Source organism: Eptesicus fuscus, chromosome 7, assembly GCF_027574615.1.
Source record: "Eptesicus fuscus isolate TK198812 chromosome 7, DD_ASM_mEF_20220401, whole genome shotgun sequence".
NCBI lineage: Eukaryota > Metazoa > Chordata > Mammalia > Chiroptera > Vespertilionidae > Eptesicus > Eptesicus fuscus.
Window position 1 is genome coordinate 107891211 of NC_072479.1, and position 19322 is coordinate 107910532.

General features: G+C 62.1%; 2 protein-coding genes and 1 non-coding gene across 3 annotated transcripts in view; 1 reads left to right on the plus strand and 2 right to left on the minus strand.

The window, feature by feature from the left end:
• On the plus strand, nucleotides 1–11035 carry SELENOO (selenoprotein O). The gene is made up of 9 exons (XM_054719666.1): nucleotides 1–590; nucleotides 2299–2502; nucleotides 3622–3802; nucleotides 4583–4713; nucleotides 5126–5406; nucleotides 9032–9182; nucleotides 9970–10155; nucleotides 10275–10431; nucleotides 10530–11035. Exons 1-9 carry the CDS (start codon nucleotides 22–24, stop codon nucleotides 10701–10703), a joined length of 2034 nt encoding a protein of 677 aa, XP_054575641.1. The 5' UTR covers nucleotides 1–21; the 3' UTR covers nucleotides 10704–11035.
• Nucleotides 7819–7923, minus strand: LOC114227758 (U6 spliceosomal RNA). Its single transcript, XR_003613827.1, has one exon. It is a non-coding gene; the product is annotated as a U6 spliceosomal RNA (small nuclear RNA).
• Nucleotides 9549–19322, minus strand: part of TUBGCP6 (tubulin gamma complex associated protein 6) — an 18860-nt gene continuing 9086 nt past the window's right edge. Inside the window, exons 6-25 of the mRNA XM_054719665.1 lie at nucleotides 18934–18997; nucleotides 18712–18821; nucleotides 18404–18495; nucleotides 18168–18307; nucleotides 17350–17499; nucleotides 16837–16918; nucleotides 16666–16754; nucleotides 16462–16577; nucleotides 15370–15508; nucleotides 15023–15094; nucleotides 13478–14852; nucleotides 13268–13326; nucleotides 12974–13124; nucleotides 12712–12892; nucleotides 12459–12600; nucleotides 12190–12384; nucleotides 11984–12116; nucleotides 11697–11910; nucleotides 11368–11567; nucleotides 9549–11215 (exon numbers count right to left, since the gene is read on the minus strand). Of these exons, the coding sequence (XP_054575640.1) occupies nucleotides 11124–11215; nucleotides 11368–11567; nucleotides 11697–11910; nucleotides 11984–12116; nucleotides 12190–12384; nucleotides 12459–12600; nucleotides 12712–12892; nucleotides 12974–13124; nucleotides 13268–13326; nucleotides 13478–14852; nucleotides 15023–15094; nucleotides 15370–15508; nucleotides 16462–16577; nucleotides 16666–16754; nucleotides 16837–16918; nucleotides 17350–17499; nucleotides 18168–18307; nucleotides 18404–18495; nucleotides 18712–18821; nucleotides 18934–18997 (3796 nt within the window). The 3' untranslated portion in view covers nucleotides 9549–11123. The remainder of the gene's footprint in view (nucleotides 11216–11367; nucleotides 11568–11696; nucleotides 11911–11983; nucleotides 12117–12189; nucleotides 12385–12458; nucleotides 12601–12711; nucleotides 12893–12973; nucleotides 13125–13267; nucleotides 13327–13477; nucleotides 14853–15022; nucleotides 15095–15369; nucleotides 15509–16461; nucleotides 16578–16665; nucleotides 16755–16836; nucleotides 16919–17349; nucleotides 17500–18167; nucleotides 18308–18403; nucleotides 18496–18711; nucleotides 18822–18933; nucleotides 18998–19322) is intronic.

The window sequence follows — 19322 nt, forward strand, 5'->3', positions numbered from 1 at the left end:
TCCGCCGCAGCGGCGCCACTTATGGCCTCGCTCAAAGCGGTGCTCGGGACGTCGCTCCCGGCCGCCCGCGCCGTGTTGCCGCTCTTTGGGTGCCGCCCGCTGCCCGCGCCCTGCTCCATCTCGGCCTCCGCCATGGAACCGGCGCCCCACTGGCTGGCGGGACTGCACTTCGACAACCGAGCCCTGCGCGCGCTGCCCGTGGAGACGCCGCCGCCGGACCCCGAGGGCGCCGCGCCCGCACCTCGGCTGGTGCCCGGGGCCTGCTTCAGCCGCGTGCGGCCCGCGCCCCTGCGGCAGCCGCGCCTCGTGGCGCTGTCGGAGCCCGCGCTGGCGCTGCTGGGCCTGGGCGCGCCGCCCGCCGCCGCCGCCGCCCGCGAGGCCCGCGAGGCCGAGGCCGCCCTCTTCTTCAGCGGCAACGCGCTGCTGCCGGGCGCCGAGCCCGCCGCGCACTGCTACTGCGGCCACCAGTTCGGCCAGTTCGCGGGGCAGCTGGGCGACGGCGCCGCCATGTACCTGGGCGAGGTGTGCACGGCGGCCGGCGAGCGCTGGGAGCTGCAGCTCAAGGGCGCCGGCCCCACGCCCTTCTCCAGGTGGGCGCCCCTGCAGGTGGCCACGGGGGGCGGACCCAGGCCCACGGGGCTTTCCCCCCGGTTGGGGTGAGATGTCACCCCGGGACCGAGGACCCCTGGGTAGCAGCGTCCTGGAGAAGGGAACAGCTTGTGGGGAGGTCCTGAGGCCCGGACGGAGGTGCTGGGCCAGTGCCCGTCCCCTCTGGCCTTTGAGCCAGGCGGGGCATCTGACCCTACAGCCCTGGCAGCTGCCCATTTTCTGGTCTCACAAGCCGTCCGCGGACTTTGCGCGGGGCGCCTGGGTGACCTGACAGGCACACTCACAGCACAGGCTTCCTCTGAAGGCTAGCGGGCGTCCTGCTTCCCGCACCGCGCTGAGCATCTGTCTGTCCACTCACCTGCCTCCGTGCTCCGCCAGAGGGACGAGATGCCTCGGATCTGCCTTCCAGGGAACAGTCCCCCAGGCACAGGCTTCTAAGCCCCGCATGCCTGGCCTGCTCTGCCGCCGCCCCGCCCCCCCCCCCCCCACCCCCCGGCGTCCCAAGGTGGGCGGGGGCGTGTCCGATGTGGCAGCCTGACCCAGCAGAGCGCCTTCCCACAGCTGTCTTCAAGAACTGACCAAAAAATGAGCTCATAAGCAATTATAGTGAGGTTACAAGATATAAAGTTACTATACAAAAGCCAATTACTATATACCAGCAGTGAACAGTTGGAACTTGAAATAAAAAACTGAAAAACCTGCACATGGATGCTTATGGCAGCTGGGTAGGGGCTGAGGAACAGCAACCAAGGTGTCCTCCCACAGGTGATGGACAGGGAAACTGCCCATCCAGACAGCGGCATGTTATTCAGCACCAAAAAGAAATGAGCTACGAGGCCACGGAAAGACATGGAGAAACCAGTGCATGTGACTGAGTGCAAGAAGCCAGTCGGAAAGGGCCACTCGGCCTGATCCCAACTCCATGATGCTCTGGAAAAGGCAAAACGGGACAACAGATCAGGGGAGGGGGGAGGGGGAGTAGGTGGGGCACAGGACTGTAGAGCAGGGAAACTGACACTGCAGTGGTGGGTACATGTCATCATACGTTTGTCCAAACCCATAGAACATAGGACACTGACGTAAACCCTGGACTCCGGGGGATATGGCGTGTCAGTATAGGTTCACCCATCAGAACAAATGTCCCATCTGGTGAGGGTGTTGGTGGGGAGGCGGTGCGTGTGGGGCTGCAGGGGCTGCATGAGAAATTTCTGCACCTTCCACTCAATTTTGCTATAAACCTAAAACTGTTCTGAAAAAAGTCTATTAATAGAGGCTTAATGTGAAGAAAAGGTCAAAAGCATACAAGGCAATCGAGGTCGTGTCCCACTACAAATAGCGCTGTTGTGTTTGTTATGTTTTTGTAAAATGAATAGACGTAGAATTGCAGTTCCGAATGAGTGTGTGTGTGTGTGTGTGTGTGAGAGGCATGGCAGCAGGCTGGATCCCGTGTGGGGTGTCTGTGGGCCTTCACTGCCCTTCCCCTCCAGCTCCAGGCCAAGCGCTCACTCTGGCTCCAGACCTGGGACAACGTTGGGGCTCGTCACCATTTTTTATGCTCATGTTAGAGCGGCCGTGAATGGTTTCTAAATGGCTGTTAGCGGGCTCTGTTTCAGTCCCCTGCGTCTGCACTGAGCCTTGGTGTGGAGGGTCCCCCGCCAGCGCCACAGTGACCTCTGTGTTTGATTCCAGACAGGCTGACGGCCGCAAGGTCCTGCGGTCCAGCATCCGGGAGTTCCTGTGCAGCGAGGCCATGTTCCACCTGGGGGTCCCCACCACGCGGGCCGGCGCCTGTGTCACGTCAGAGTCCACGGTCGTGCGCGACGTGTTCTACGACGGCAACCCCAAGCACGAGCCGTGCGCGGTCGTGTTGCGAATAGCCTCCACCTTCCTCAGGTAACGGCTCCCGTGGGCTGTCTGCGTGCTTGGTTACGGGCCGTAGGAGACACGCTCGTGCAGCTCGGATACATTGAGAGTCGGTGCCCTGGGACAGCGGAAGCTGACTGCCCGTGAAGGAGAGGCTTTGACCCACGGGCAGAAGGTACCAGCCTTCTCTGGGTCAGGAGCCCCGTCCTGGGTGTGGACAGTCGTGCCTCCCAGATTCTTAGCCTGATGCTGTTGCCGCCAGAAGGGATGGGGTGGCGGAGGCCGTGGCAGCGAGTCCACAGGCGCCCCGAGCATCCGAGAGGGCGCAGGGCCAGGCGGAGGAGGGACTGTCCAAGCAGGTGTCTGGGAAAGGCCACGACAGCCGTGTACTCCCTCAGAGTCTGACAGGAGCCTGAAATCCTCCAAGAAAGTGGCCGCGCGTAGTGTCCTGATGAATAAGGGGCTGTTACCGGCCTGACGTGCCCGTGTCCCTCATGCCCGCTCACTCAGCAGACTCCTCTCTGGCTCCATCTCTGATAGGAGCCTGTTTGTCCGTCCAGATGGCACTGTGCTGCCTGGCATCAGACCCAGTGTGTCAGGAGGTTGGGGCCGAACCAACGCTGCATGTGTATGTCCGGGCACCCGAGATGGCTCAGCAGTCACCAGCCAGTCCCCAGAGTTCCCTCGTGTCCTCCGGGGAGGGCAGGAGCCAGGACAGGGGTCGGCCTCCCCCTGGGAGACCCCTCGGTGGCACCACGGGCATTGCGACCCGTCACTGTGCTGCGGGCCATCCTGGGCCCTGTAGGGTGTTGGCAGCATCCCTGGCCTCGGCCCACCAGCTGCTGGCAGGAACCTGTCAGGACAACCCCACGTCTCCAGGCCCCTTCACGGCCCAGGGGACACAGTGACTGGAGCACCCGCTGCAGGATGTCAGTGACAACACATCCTGGGTGAGCGGGGAGCATTCCTGGGCCTCCCACCACACCACACCACACCCGGCCGTGCGAGCATGGCCAGAGTGAGCCTGCTGCGCTGTGTCACTGGTTGGTGTTCTTCCGCTGTCAGCTGCCGTCCAGGGGCCAGACTCCTCTCCCCTTTTCCCCAGGGGATGGGGTCATGGTTAACCTGTTGAAACCCGGCCTCCCGCAGGTTCGGGTCCTTTGAGATCTTTAAGGCCGAGGACGAGCACACGGGCCGTGCGGGCCCCAGCGTGGGGAGAAACGACATCCGTGTACAGATGCTGGACTACGTGGTCAGCACTTTCTACCCGGAAATCCAGGCCACACACGCCAGTGACTCCGTGCAGAGGAACGCTGCCTTCTTCCGCGAGGTGGGTCCCAGAGGTGCCAGGTCTGCCTGCCCTGGGCCTTGGGGGTCCCGGGGGCTGAGGGCCCTGGGTCAGCCCTTTCCACCAGAAGTGGGCGCCGGCCGAGCAGGTGTTTGGGGCCCGTCCTGTGCTGGTCATCGAGCCTGCTGCTGCGGCACCGCCTCCCTCCCTCAGCTCACACCTGCTGTGGGCCGTCTCTGAGCGTCTCTCTGTTTGCAGCTGAGGAGGGTGCTGCCCAGTCAGTGCCTGGAGTCCTCAGCCTCCGGGGAGGGTGGCACCTGCGGGCCAGGGTCTGGACACCAGGCGCTGGGGATGTCTTGTGGGGGCCCCTGCTCTCCCTGAGGCCGGCATGTCCTCGAGGCTGCATGGGGTGCTGAGCAGTGGACCTGGGGCATGAACAGAGGGCTGGCGGCCGGACAGACCATTTGAACCTCCTTCCTGGGCAGCCCGTGGGGCAAGGCGGGCCCGGCACAGGCACCTGGACCAGGAGGGCTTTGCCTGACGATGTAGTGACTTCCTTGTTCCCACGTGGTCTTCCCATTGGGCCTGAGTCACAGGGATGTTAGGCTTCATGTTTTTTCTGGTAAAAGTCCAAACTAGTGAGTCTGTGGAAGAAGTAGACGGTGTGGGGGGCTGGAGCCCTCGTCTCCCCGGTTCTCCCCACGGCCGAGGGTTGGTCGCGATGACAGGACTGGGCCAGGGCCCCAGAGGAGCACAGCTGGCCCCGGGGAGGGGAGGGGGCGGGAAGGGGCTGGAGGGACAACCAGGCCCGTCCTGCCCCAGGTGACACGTCGCACGGCCCGGATGGTGGCTGAGTGGCAGTGTGTCGGCTTCTGCCACGGCGTGCTCAACACGGACAACATGAGCATTGTGGGGCTCACCATCGACTACGGGCCCTTTGGCTTCCTGGACAGGTGGGCACACCCCCCACAGCGCCCGAGTCGCTGGGCAGGGGAGGGGCCTGCAGGCCAAGCTGGTCGGTGTTCCCAGCAGTGGAGTCCCCTGGAGGGTTTCAGCTGAGAAAAAGCATTTTAAAAGGGTGCTCCACCCTGGCGTGTCCTGAAATGGACTGAAGGGGCAGGAGCAGGTGGTGAGCAGGAGGCAGGCAGTGCCGGCCTGGGCAGGTGCCTGGGGGCAGCGCCGAGGACTTCTTCCCTGCTCTGGAGGCGGACCCGTCAGGGCTGGTGGCTGCTGGAGTGTCAGCTGGTGGCAGGAGAGAGTCGAGGACTCTGCGGGGTCCTTGAGCTAAGCCCGCAGGGCCAGGACCCCTGGGGGATGGCGCGCGAGCAGCAGCCACGTGGGCAGCACCCTCTCCCCGTGTGGCAGGTACGACCCCGACCACGTATGCAACGCCTCGGACAATGCCGGGCGCTACTCGTTCAGCAAGCAGCCTGAGGTGTGCAAGTGGAACCTGCAGAAGCTGGCCGAGGCCCTGGTGCCCGAGCTGCCCCTTGAGCAGGGCGAGGCCATCCTGGCCGAGGAGTATGACGCCGAGTTCCGCAGACACTACCTGCACAAGATGCGCAGGAAGCTGGGCCTCGTGCGGGCTGAGCGGGAGGAGGACGCTGCGCTGGTGGCCAAGCTCCTGGAGACCATGCACCTGACCGGTGAGTGGGGCAGGTGCGCACGCCGCTGTGGGCTCGGTATGCCCGCTGTGGCGAAATACGTGAGGTGAAGTTAACCTTTCACCGTTCCTTGGTGTGCACGCTAGGGGCATTGGGTACATTCCACTGTGGTGCAGCCATCCCCGTCCGTGTCCAGAACTGTCCATCTTCCCCACTGAACACGGACTCCACGTGACCCGCGGGCACCACCATCCTGCTCGCTGTCCCTGTGAACGTGACCCCTTCGGCCTCACAGAAGCGGAATCCCACACACCGTGTCACGAGCACCAGGTCCTGCAGGCCCCGTGCTGATGGAGGTGGAGGCTGCTGTGCTCAGCACCACCCATCGTGGCTGTCGCTTTCGCTGCTGTGAAAACTGCCCTCTCGGTCCTGCACTCAGCAGTGGGGCCCGGGCGTGTGGACTGGCCGAGCTCTGGCTGGCGGGGGGGAAGCTTCCTGTCGCCACCACAGAGCAGGCGGGACTGCGCCTCCTCATGCCTCTATTTCCAGTTTGGGTGCTTTTACCATTCTGCGTCAGTTGAGACGACCACGTGGTTTTATGCCTTCATTCATATCCTGTCTTAGTCCGTGTGAACCATAATAAATTGCCACAGACGGGGCCTCAACCCATAGCCGTTTGTCTCCGTTCTGGAGGCTGGAAGGCCAAGATGGAGGTGCCAGCGCAGGGGGTTATTGGTAAGGCCGCTGCCCACTCACAGATGCTGTCTCCACGCTGGGTCCTCATGGGCAGAGCAGGGAGGGGTGGAGCTTTGTCTCTTCTCACTAGGACAGGAGTCCCACGGGAGGCCCCACCTTCATGGCCCGACTGCCTCCAAAGACAGCCTCCTGGCCCTCGCACTGGGGATGGAGGTCACAGCCCCGTGCGCTCCTGGCAGACCCTGCTGGTTGTGGTGTCTGGCCCTTTGAGTAGATGGACTTGGCTAGTGTCCTGGCACTTGGCCTGTAGCTTTCTTTCCTTGCAGTGTCTGTGGCTTTGATGTCAAGGCAGAGCCAGCCTCACAGAGTAAATTAAGAAGTGTTCCCTGATTTTCAGAAGAGTTTGAGAAGGATTGGTGATAATTCTTTAAATATATTTTTTATTGATTTCAGAGAGGAAGGGAGAGTGAAAGATCAATGACAAGCATCATTGATCTGCTGCCTCCTGCATGCCCCCTACTGAGGATCGAGCCTGCAGCCTGGGCATGTGCCCTGACAGGGAATCGAACCCGAGACCCTTCAATCTGCAGGCTGACGCTCTATCCACTGAGCCACACCGGCCAGGGTGGTGTTAATTCTTTAAATGTTTGGTAGAATTCACCAGTGAAGGGTCAGTGCTGGGCTTTTCTGGCGTGGGAAGTGTTAGACTGGAAATTCAGTTTGTATCCTTACCAGTTACAGAAACAGATTTTATTTCTTCTTGAGTCCGTTGTAATTTGTGTGTTTCTAGGAACTTGCCCAATTTCACCAGAGTTATCTGACTAATTGGCATGTAATTCTTCATGTGTTCTCTTAGTCTTTGGGTTCTGATTTTAGTTCTTTGTATCTTCTCTTTTTGTCAGTGTAGTTAAGTTTATCGATTTGTTGATCTTTTCAGAGAACAATTTGTTTCATTGATTTTTCTGTTTTTCTGTTTCATTTATCTCTGCTGTAATCTTTAGTTCCTTCCCTGCTGCTCACTGGTCTTGCTGTTCTTTTTCTGGTTTGTTAGGTATGATGTTAGGAGATTGATCTGAGGTCTTTTTTAATTGATATGATTGACATGACGTGTTCACTTCAGGTGTACAACACGATTTGTTATTTGTGTATATTGCAGCATGATCCCAGTGACTAGGGAACACGTGGTTACAGACTGTTTTTGTGAGGAGATATCTGTCTTTCACAGTTGGCATCCATGGCTCGCTCCTGTGTCTTTCTGTGCATTTTATCATTTCCCTTGTGATTTCCACATTACTTATAATTTCCCATTTTCCTTGTTTGTGATTTCTAGCTCCATTCCACTGTGGCTGGCGAAGACACCAGCCAGCCCTTCCAAATGTATGAGAACTTGTCTGGTGGCCTGTTGGGGAGCATGTGGCTCCCATGGACAGTGTTGTGGTCCAGGGGGTTCACTGCCGTTCGGGGTCTGGGTCCTTGAACCTCCATCTGGACGCCACACCCGTTGTTGGAAGTGGACGTGACTGCTTTCTCCCTTCAGTTGGATGGGCGTTCGCCTTGCACATCAGGAGCTCCCACTCGGTGTGTGTGTGGTCATGTGTGAGGGGCAGGTACACGTCCGAGCACATCATACAATGCTCTTTGCTTTCAGACATTTGTACTAAACACACAAATTAAACCCTGTTTCGTCTGACATCAGAGCCACCAGCCTCTAGGTTATTTGCACAGGACCTACCTCCCAACCTTCTACTTTTTTTTTTTTTAAATATGGAACGCTTCACGAATTTGCGTGTCACCCTCACGCAGGGGCCATGCTAATCTTCTCTATCGTTCCAGTTTTAGTGTATGTGCTGCCGAAGCGAGCACCAACCTTCCCCTTTCAACTTGCTTGATTCTCAAGTGAGTTTCAGAGATGGTGTAGTTGGATCTTGTTTTACTCCATCCCGCCAATCTCTGCTTGTTGATTGAAGTTAAACTCATTTACTTTTTTAAAAAAAAAATTATTATTGATTTCAAAGAGAGAGAGAAAGATCAACGATGGGAGAGAATCATGGATCGGCTGCCTCCTGCACACCCCACACTGGGGATCGAGCTCGCAACCCGGGCATGTGCCCTGACCAGGAATCGAACCGGGACCTCCTGGTTCCTAGGTCGATGCTTAACCACTGAGCCACACCAGCCGGGCTCATTGATTGCTGAGAAATAAGTGCTCCTGCCCATTTGCTGTTTGTTGTCTGTGTCTGACACCATTTGCCCTCACTCTCTCCATTGCTGCTTCCATGTTTCGTTCTTTGGTAACACTGAATTCATTCCCTTCTTGTTTCCTTTGTGTGTGTGTGGGGGGGGGGGGGGGGGGGGGCGGGGAAGGGTGTTCCATTTTTTTTTTTAATTTTTATTGATTTCAGAGAGGAAAGGAGGGAGAGAAACATCCATGATGAGAGAGAATCCTAGATCGGCTGCCTCCTGCAAGTCCCCCACTGGGGATCGAGCCCACAACCCAGGCATGTGCCCTTGGCCGGAATCAAACCCGGGGCCTTTCTGTTCACAGGCCGACGCTCTATCCACTGAGCCAAACCGGCTAGGGCTGGAGGTTTTCTTGGGGTTATGGTGACTGTGTTCTGACAGGTCAGACTGAGGACTCACGGCATCTGTCCTGCTGAGCCCTCTGCTGGGCATGTTTCGGGGGCTTGGAGACACTGCAGCTCCTGAGGCCAGGGGCCGACCCCAGTGCCTTTGCTATTGTACCCATTTTACAGATGAAGAAACTGGGTTGGGGACCTTGAGGACTTGTCTGGTCCTGAGTTGTGGCTGAGCTGGGTAGGGGCTGAGGAACAGGCTGGACCTGACAATGCAGTGTGGCTCCCACCGGGTAGGATGGACGAGTGTGGGTCAGCCTGTGAGGAGATAATACTGCAGGAGGGCAGCACAGAGCCTGGCCTCCGCCTCCCCGTACCTGAGCAGCTGTGTGTTCCAGGTGCCGACTTCACAAACACCTTCTACCTGCTGAGCTCCTTCCCAGTGGGGCCAGAGTCTCCGGGCCTGGCCGAGTTCCTGACTGCGCTGATGGAGCAGTGTGCCTCCCTGGAGGAGCTGCGGCTTGCCTTCCGGCCCCAGATGGACCCCCGGTGGGTGCTCAGGTCTTGCTTCCTTGGAATTTGTTTCCAGAAAGGGAGACATTTAGAACAGAGCGTGAGGGGCTGCACCTCGGGGGTGCTGACACAGTTGGCTGGACACCTGGGGCCCGGGCAGCTGCTCCCCTCCCAGGGACGAGTGGTGGTCAGAGGAAAGGACAGTGATGCTGACACTGGATGGGGAGGCCCAGGGCCCGGGCTGGGGGATGGTGGTCTCTGCTCTCGGTGGCCCTCAGGCTTCCACTGGGACCTGCTTTCCGCACCATCTCCCATCGGGAAGAGCACACATGTTCCCGGGGTGCAGCCCACACTCAGGGCAAGACCTGGGAGGTGTGGTTGTACATTTTAATAACAAGCCTGTAGACTGGTCAGAGGAATTTAATGCGGTCGTGTGGGGCCTCGGGACCCACGTGGGCTGGCTGGCAGGACCTGTCCCTGACTGCAGTGAACTTCTCCCAGCAGTCAGTGCTGGGTGGGGGCAGAGACAGTGTCTGCCCACCCTAGGGGCCACCTGAGTCGGTCTGTGGCATCTCCTTGGGTGCAGCTGTGTCCCGTCACATGGAGGGGCTGCTGAACGAGGGTGGCCAGCTGGCAGGTGCCCACATCCACCTCATCCATTGGGGTTGGGCTCCCCTTCAGTCAGGCTGTAGTGGGGTGCAGCAGAGCAGTTAAGGCCATCCCTCTGGGACAGTCAGGTGTGCAGCAGTCCCAGGCTATGGTCCACAGCCAGGGCGGGACACGGCAGCCTCCTGGACACACTCATGGCCGCTCCCCACCCCAGGCAGCTCTCCATGATGCTGATGCTGGCGCAGTCAAACCCGCAGCTCTTTGCGCTGATCGGCACCCGGGCCAACGTCACCAAGGAGCTGGAGCGTGTGGAGCAGCAGTCGCGGCTGGAGCAGCTGAGCCCGGCCGAACTGCTGAGCAGGAACAGGGGCCACTGGGCTGACTGGCTCCAGGAGTACAGGTGAGCCCAGCCTGGCCGTGCAAGGTGGGCACAGTGCTGACTGCCGTGGCACCATCTCTGGGGACCCAACGGAGGAGGGTGGGAGCTGCAGCTGTGCCAAGGTGGGCTTGTGGTTCCAGGGCCAGGCTGGAGAAGGACAGGGAGGGTGCCGCTGACGAGGATGCCTGGCAGGCTGAGCGCACGCGTGTCATGCACGCCAACAACCCCAAGTACGTCCTGCGGAACTACATCGCGCAGAATGCCATCGAGGCTGCCGAGAACGGAGACTTCTCAGAGGCAAGGACACGCCAGTCCCTCCTCTTTCCCTGGGTCCCGCAGGAGGGGCTGGGCCAGGGAGGGAGGGTCCCCAGTAACCTTCCCTTGCTCCTCTCCAGGTGCGGCGGGTGCTGAAGCTGCTGGAGGCCCCATACCACAGGGAGGGGGAGGCCGCTGAGGTCCTGGAGGCCACTGAGCCTGAGGGGGCCAGCAGCACGGCAGAGAGGCGCCGCTCCTACAGCAGCAAGCCCCCGCTCTGGGCCGCAGAGCTGTGTGTGACGTGATCCTCGTAACCGCCTTGGAGGCCGGGAGGCCCCCAAGGCAATGACACTGAGTCCATGAGGCGGTGCCCAGCCAGCGAGCAGCCCCACCCCGTCTCTCCATGACGGCAGGGACGTCCAGTCAGGACCTGACCCGTCTCTGTCTGACACTGACTCAGCAGCCCAGCACAGTCCCACAAGCAGCATGCTCCCCACGAAAAGCTGCTTCACGCAAGGACAGGTCAGCAGAGGGACCGGACCCAGGAGGACACAGCAGCCACAACCCCCATGGCAGCCTGGGAGGCCGGCGCTGCAGGCTCCTGCTTCTCGGAACAGCCCCTAAATAAACAGCAGCTCCCAAGGCCCATCTCCGTGTGGTCATTCTACCCCAGCCCGACCCTGGGACCCGCCCCAGAGGCACCTGCATGTGGCCTGCACCCGGGCCGGAGCAGCTCAGGCGTCCTGGTAGTAATTGTTGAAGTTGATGCGCAGCAGGAAGTCCTCCAGGTGGGGCTGGTAGCCTCGGTTCACCAGCTTGGTCACCACTGTGGGAGGAGCAGGGAGTAGATGGGTGGGAGGGACAGTGAGTAGATGGGTGGGGGGTGGGGGGTGGGGGGTGGGGCCCTCCCCTCCCTGGGCCCTGCCCTTCTGCCCCAATACCTACCGGCAGCCCACCTGCCAGTGCGGGACGGCTCACCTTTGAAAAGGAAGTGGGAGTAGTACTTGAAGGTGTTGTAGGACTGCTGCATGAGGGCAAAGTTGGGGTGCTCGGCGCCGTGGGGGCCACCAGCTGGGCCCCAGGGCTGGGAGATGAGCTGGCTGCGGAACTTGAGGACCAAGCTGAAGACGCTGTGGATGATGTTCATGACGGGAGCTGCCTTCTCTGTCAGCAGGCCCCTGGGGAGCAAGGGCAATGCCACCAGTGGGTGACCGGCCTCAGGGCAACCCTGGTGCCCGCCCCCCCCAACGCCTCCGCCTCCCCTGAAGACAGCCTTGGCCCACGCCTCCCCTGTGCCTGAGCCTCACCTGAAGACGGCCTTGTGCAGGTACTCGGCATGGGCGCGCTGGATCTCCTCGAGGTCCCCCACCGTGGCCAGCCGGGCCCGGAACTCACACCAGGTGACGTGCAGGATCTGGTTGGCGATGTAGCCCTGGATGACCTTCACGAAGTGCTGCATCTCGTGTTTGAACAGCTGCAGCTGGCGGAACTGCACGGAGCCGGCCGCGGGGCTCACGAGAGCTGTGCAAGGGGATGAGCAGCTGCTGCACGGCCAACACCCGAAGCTGAGGGCGTGGGCGTGGGCAGGCCTCACCTGTGCGCTTGAGGTGGAAACAGACGTCCTTGAGCGTCCACATCATGAGCTTCAGCTGCAGCAGGAAGGAGAAGATGCCGCTGTACCTGCTCAGGCAGCTCTCGGTGATGACGATGTTGAGGGGCCAGTCGACCTGCGGGGCGTTGACTCAGCACACCTGGAGGGCCACCCCAGCCCAGCCCAGCCACACCTCCAGCTCTGCTGACCTTGTACCTGAGCTCCAGGCAGCTCAGCACGTCCGGAGCGTTGGGGACGAAGACCTCCGGCAGGAACTTGAGGGCGAAGGAGAGGTTGGCGGCGAGTGGGGAGTCCCCATGCAAGCTGTACTGCAGCGCCTTGCGCAGCACCGCATTGAGCACCAGCGGGCTGAGGAGCTCCCCGGGCGTCTGCCCCGCGCCCAGCTGCAGCAGAGGAGGCAGGTCCCAAGGCTGTCCAGCAGCCGCTGCCGCCCCGCCCCCCACCGCACCGGGCCCACCTTCTCAAAGAGCAAGTCGCTCAGGGACTGCGCGAACTCCCCGTCCTCCATCAGCAGGAAGTGCCGCAGCGCCTCGAAGTGCGCCTCTAGCTGCAGCTCCACGAAGAAGTAGTCCACCGCGGCCTTGTTCACCAGGGACACGCTGGGGAGGGGTCGAGTCAGGCGGGCGGGCGGGGCACGTGGAGGAGGCGGGGCCAGGAGGTGGGCGGGCCGCGCGGGGAGGCAGGGCCAGGCGGGTGGGCGGGGCACTCACTGGGCGGCCAGCGGGGCAGTGACCGAGTGCTTCATGAGCACAGGCAGCGGCAGCAGCTCGCTCAGCTGCACCGCGGTCTCATCCATGGTCTCCTCCGTGTCCAACGGGCCCCGGGTGTCCTCGGGGAGGGAGAAGGCCCGAGGAAGCCCGTGGTGTAGGAGGCGCGCGACGGGAGGCTCTGCTGCAGGGATGGCACAGCTGATGTCGCCCCAGGGGCGCCTCCGGGTGCCCGCCCCCCGCCCCCCACAACGTGCTCACTCACACATGGCCTCGTAGCTGTCCGGGTACTGCTCCAGGTGGTACTGCTCCACCAGGCCTGCCAGGTAGGCCTGCTCCCTGCCCTGGCGCCTGGCCGCTGCCCCGTCCTCCGCCACCTCTTCCAGGCCGGGGCTGCTCGGGGTGGCTGCGCGTTCCTAAGACAACCCAGCGTCAGGACCATGCCCCTTCCCTTTGCCCGACAGAGAAGGGCAGGTGGCTCGCTGCCCATGCAAGGCCAGGCGGGGGGTGGCCACAGAGCATGCCCCAACCCTGAGCCCCCCCCCTCCTCTGCCCTGACCTGGGAGCTTGAAGGCTGACCGGAAGAGCAGTCCTCGGTGTCCCCACTCCTCCCTGGGCCTGAGCGGCACAAATGGGATAGGAGGGGGGTCAGGGGCAAGTGCCTGCTATGGGGCAGCACCTCCCAAGTCCCCAGGACAGCGACTTCTCGCCCTTCCTCCTCCCCCTCCTGGACCAACACCACCAGTGACAGGACAGCTGTCCCACTGACCTGGCTCACAGGTGCCGTCTCCCACAGCACTGGGTCCTGCCTCAGCACCCGGCAAGGCCTGGAGGCCACCTTCTTCCCCAGAGCCAGCCACCCGCGTGCAGGAGCTGACCGCGGCCGGTTCTGCCAGCAGCTGTGAACCGTGTTCCCAGGTAGGGCTCTGGGTGCCCAGGCTGAGGCCTGGCTGGGACATGTGGTCGGGGGAGCTCTGAAGGGGCCTGGGTGTATCAGGCTGGGTTTCCCCTGGGGGCGCTCCCAGCATCACCTGGGACTGAGATACATGTCCGTGGACGTTCCAGCGTGGCCGGGAGGATGCCACGTCCCACACGTTCTCCCCGACCTTGATGCTGGCATCAGACACGTGTCCGTGGACGTTCCAGCGTGGCCGGGAAGATGCCACGTCCCACACGTTCTCCCCGACCTTGATGCTGGCATCAGACACGTGTCCGTGGACGTTCCAGCGTGGCCGGGAGGATGCCACGTCCCACACGTTCTCCCCCACCTTGATGCTGGCATCAGACACGTGTCCGTGGACGTTCCAGCGTGGCCGGGAAGATGCCACGTCCCACACGTTCTCCCCCACCTTGATGCTGGCATCAGACACGTGTCCGTGGACGTTCCAGCGTGGCCGGGAAGATGCCACGTCCCACACGTTCTCCCCCACCTTGATGCTGGCATCAGACACGTGTCCGTGGACGTTCCACCGTGGCCGGGAGGGGGCCATTCCAGAAGCATAACCCCCTGTGAGAATACCACCCTCAGACACATGCCCAAGAGGCTGCCCCATGGCCTGGCTACTCCCCTCTTGGGGGAGGTTATTCCTGGGTGGGCATGGGTGAGGCAGAGCCACCTGCCCATCTGGGACACAGGTGTCCAGCCTAAACACGTGAGTGTCCCCCCACAGCTGCGGCCCCTCGCAGCCTAAGCTGCCTCCCATAGTCTGAAGGGACCCTGGGGCCGAAGTGACCAGAGCTGGCCTCAGGACAGTTCTGAAATCGTACTCCTGTGGCCCAGAGCAGCCCGTGCCCGCTGTGGCTGACGAAGCAGAGGCGCGCAAATCTGAACCGATGGTCTGCAGGGCCTCCTCCAAGACAGGGGCCACCCCAGTGTCGTCAGGCTGCTCAGCACCCTGGCCCGTGGGCAGGAAATCTTGGATACTGAGGCCTGCAGAGAACAGCCCTGGCCCCTCGGCCTGCCCTGGCTGCAGGCCTGCTCCCAGCTCGGAGCCGCTGCAGGCCCCCAGTGCTGGAGGCGCGAGGGGCTGTGGCGTCAGCTCCGTTGGCTGGCTTGGGCCATCCCCGGCAGCCACGTGCTGCTCTGCACACCCAGAATCACAGCTGCCACCTCCATCAGGGTGCCCAGGGCCCAGAGACGAGGCCTGAAACACAAGAGCATGATGGACCCCTGGTTATCTAGCTCTATCCCCAAATTTAGTTCTGGGGACTGTGGGGACACAGGACAGGCACCCACTGCGTCCCTGGGCAGCACAGGCCTGGGCACCCAGCTCAGAGCCCCATGCGACATCCCTGGATGCGCCTGGCCCCTCACCTGCGAGCATGCACTGGGGAGCTCCGCCGGCGGCTCTGGGGGCCTCCCCTTGGACGCGTCTCTCAGCATGGCCTGAAACCCAATTACAGGGCGAGGGGGCAGCTGCACAGACCTGACCCTCCGCCCCGAGCCACCTGGCCGGAGCCTCAGCGCCCACCAGACCAACTGCAGCAGCACCGAGACCACAGGCTGTGCGCTCGGCCTATAGACAGCCGCACAGCCCTGCCCAGCATGTCTCCAAGCAACTGAAGGGAGTTACCGTCCCTTCCCCAGGGCACACAGGTCTGCATGAAGTTTCAGGGGGTCCTGGGGCCCCCAGGCCCAGGGAAGAGGGACCCATGACACACCTGAATGTGCTCCTGATCTTCTAAGAGAAAGCGAGCCCGCGCGCTCGCGAGCCTGTGCCTCTGGATCTTCCACAGCGCCTTCTGCTCCCGACGAGCTGCCTCTGCAGACAACTTGCTATAATGGTCAACCAGCGCCTGCCTGAAGCCACATCCAGAGAGGACTGGTCACCAGTCACCCCACACTGTCCAGCTGGCTCCCCTTGGGGACAGTTCTCCACGACAGAGGCCCCGGCAGGTGGTCTGCACAGCCTGGCACCTTCCCCAGGCCCCAGCTGGTCCCTCTGCACCCCCACAGCTCCTGCAGGGGCCTCACCAGGCTAGCTGCTCTGCCCACAGGGCAGGCGCCCAGCCAGGGCCCAGCAGACGTCTGCTGAATGAACACCAGAATGCGCCTCTGCGCTGTCTGAGGCCAAGGGCCCTCCGGGGCAGCCTCCCTTCCTCAGCTGCACAGGAAGGAAGAATAACTCTACCCACGTGCACACACCCACGTGCACACACCCACACACATGCACATACACACACAGACGTGTGCGTACATCGCTCTGGCTTCAGGGCTCAGCTCTACAAACAGTGTCTGAGGTCAGGCCACCAAGGCCATCAGCAGGAAGGGACAGCCCCGCCCACCAAGAACCCCTGAGAGGCCACTCTGCTCCCAGCTCTTCCCCTGGGCGTGGGGGACTCAGAACCCCTGAGGGGGGACAAGTGTGACACAGTAAGAGACCGACTGTCGGATGCTGTGCTGGACAAATGCCCAACTCTGTCAGGCTAACAGGCTTAAAGTTAAATGGACAGGAGCTGTTTAACTTAACAGAGACGAGAGGCAGGGTCAAGCAAGCAGGGTGTGCAGATGTGCCTGGACTCCAACCCACACACCCACCAGCACACATCCTGAGGGCTGAGGACACACGGACGTGCCCATGTCCACGTCCAGCAGCACCGAGGCCAAGCGGGTGCTTGGAGTCAAGACAAGACTTGAAAGTTTTCCAAATAAAAAGTAAAACAACCATCACCAAGATCAAACCAGTCATGGGGGCCTGCCGTGCCCTCACGAGGAGGGTCAGCCGGAGTGACCACCCCCCGCAGCCACCCTACCTCGCCTTCCTCTCCAGCTGCTCCTCCAGGGCCTGCAGCCTCCGCTCCCTGTCCCGGAGCTCCCGGGCGTAGCTGAAGTCATCGTCCAGCTCCTCCTGCCTGGCTGCCCGGCGTCGCTGCAGGACACACCCACATGCAGCCTCAATGGCTAAACCCGGCCCTGCAAGCCCCCCAACCCCCCACCCTCCCACCCCCAGGACCCACCTCCTGGTCCTTCACAAACTGCTCTTTCAGCCTCTGAAACTGCTCTCGCTTCCGGGCGTCCAAGGCCATTCGTTCAGACATCTGCCGATCTGCATGGAGACAGAAGCGCCGTCCTGAGGAGCCCCCACAGGCAGCCGCCAGCATCCCAGAGGGACCCGAGCCGACACGCACCGCTCAACGCACTCAGGACCCTGGACGCCGCTTCTCGGGCCTGGACGATTAGCTCTTGCTTAGCTATCTCCATTCGTAATTCCTGGAAAAGACCGGCGGTCAACCCAGCCCACCTCTCTGCCCCTCCCCTGGGCTGGAGGACCTGCAACAGGCTGCTCAGACCCCAGGTAGACTCCCCCAGGGACAGCGCCCCGCCCCCCGACCGCCCTAAACAGTGACAAGACTGGCTCCAGGGCAGCTGGCAGGGTCCTGCACAGGAGCTGAGGCTGAGACGCCAGGCCTGGGTGTGTGTGCCCTGGAAGGGACCAAGGAGCTCAGGAGTGACATCCCTTCAAGGGACAGAGGGCCAGCTTCCTCTCCAGCGCCCAGCCAGCTCCCGGAGAAGAGAGGACAGAATCCCTGCCCTACCCAGACACACCCCCAGGGGCAGCACCGTCTTGCACACCCCAAACCTAGTGCCCCTGGGAGCGGAGGAGGGTGTGAGGGAAGCCCCCAGGGCTATGGTCCTCGAACCTTCTCCTCCTTGCTGATGGAGCTGTGGCGTGCCACCCTCTCCATCCGCCCCACGTAGATGGCACAGTCCTTCTCAATCTCCTTCAGCTCCTCAAGGGAGAAAATCACCGAGATCCGGGGCACAGGGACGTCGGACCAGCAGAGATAATGCTGCAACAGAGGGGACCCACCGGGAGCTCAGCTGACGGGCGGCCCACACCCAGCTCTGCTTCCATGCTGCCGGTCACCCACATGGGCAGTCCACTCCTTCACCAAGGGGACGGCACCCTCCACGGCTCCGAGGTCACACCTGGCCCTCGTCTGCCCTGACCCTCCAGCCCCACACTGGCCCTGGTCAGCCTCCACACACTGTTCTGGTCCCTGGAAGCCCCAGGCCCTCCTGGCCAGCCACCGGCCTCTGCTCAGACATCAGACAGCTCCTCAAAAAGGCTGCTCGTCCATCCACACCCACCGCTGCCCCGGGCCTTGGCCACGTGGACGCTGGCACAGGCCTCTATCCAAGCCTCTGCTCCAGACGCAGCTCCCTGAACCAGCCTGTCCCTCCCCTGCAGCCGCAGGCCCTCCCCACCCGACCTCAGGAATGCCTCTGCTTCCCCTCCCACCTGTGAACATGGGCCCGGAGGCAGGAGCCCTCATGAAACTCGGGGACCCTGAGGGAGAAGTCCCCACGGTCTCAGCTCCAACGTGCTGGCCCAGAGTAAGGACCGACGGCCAGGTCTCGGGGGGACAGGTGTGACAGGTCTGGACCTCAGCTCTGAGGCCAGGGGACGAGGCAGGGCGAGGAGAGCACGAGGGGGCGCGTGGGCCTCCTCACTCACCCGGGGGCAGCAGAGCCTCAGCAGGTTGATGGTCTTCCCGCAGACGTACACGTCGTGGGCGATGTGCCTCAGGAACGCGGGCACGCAGTCCTCGGCCTCCTTGGAGAGGAGCACGTAGCCGTGGGTCCAGTAGGACTTGTCTGAGCGTGGGACAGGACACGCGCTGGCCTGCGTCCAGGACCACCCTGACCCCCCGGACAGCACGGAGCCCAGCCCAGCAGCCAGCCACCACCTACCTCTGAAGCCCAGGTAGTCGTGGTTCACCTGGATCATGAACTCGCCATAAACATCTCTGAAGACCCCACTGTACACCCAGTCGTAGATGAACCTGCCAGGGTGGGGGGGCCAGCAGTGAGGTGGGTGGGGCAGCCATGCGGTGGAGTGGTGGCCCAGGGAGCCCAGTCCAAGCCCTGACGATGCCGCTCCCTCCCCACCTAACGTCCCTGCACTCAGCAGGTGTGGGGCAAGGGAATTCAGCTCAAGCACCTGCCGAGACTGAGTGGGGCCCCGCCCGCCCCGGCCCCGCGCCGGGCCCCACGCCCACCGAGTGTAGGGCTCGCAGCTGGTCTTGAGCAGGGACAGCAGCACCGGGTAGTGCTCGTTGCTGCAGTTGTCCAGGGCCTCCTGGTAGAGGTAGGAGAGCAGCTTCACGCCCTGGAGACCGCAGAGGGCGGGGCTTAACGCACGCGGACAGCAGAGGGGACCCGGCCGCGCCACAGCAGTCACACTCAGCCTCGCCCCCTTTCCTGGATCCCACACAACTCACAGTAGGGAAGGGAGCCTGGGACTCTCCTCCGCAGGTGCCCACACCACAGAGCTCAGCCAGGTACCTGGACAGGCCGGGGGAGAGCAGGTACTCAGAGCCCAGGCGGGGAAAGCAGGTGAGCAGAATGTGGCCCAGCCCTTCCCTCCCATCGTCACCCTCTGGCTTTAAAACCAGCTGCCGCCGAAACCGGTTTGGCTCAGTGGATAGAGCGTCGGTATGCGGACTGAGGGGTCCCGGGTTCGATTCCGGTCAAGGGCATGTACATTGGTTGTGGGCACATCCCCTGTGGGGGGTGTGCAGGAGGCAGCTGGTCGATGTATCTCTCTCATCGATGTTTCTAGCTCTCTATCCCTCTCCCTTTCTCTCTGTGAAAAATCAATAAAATATAT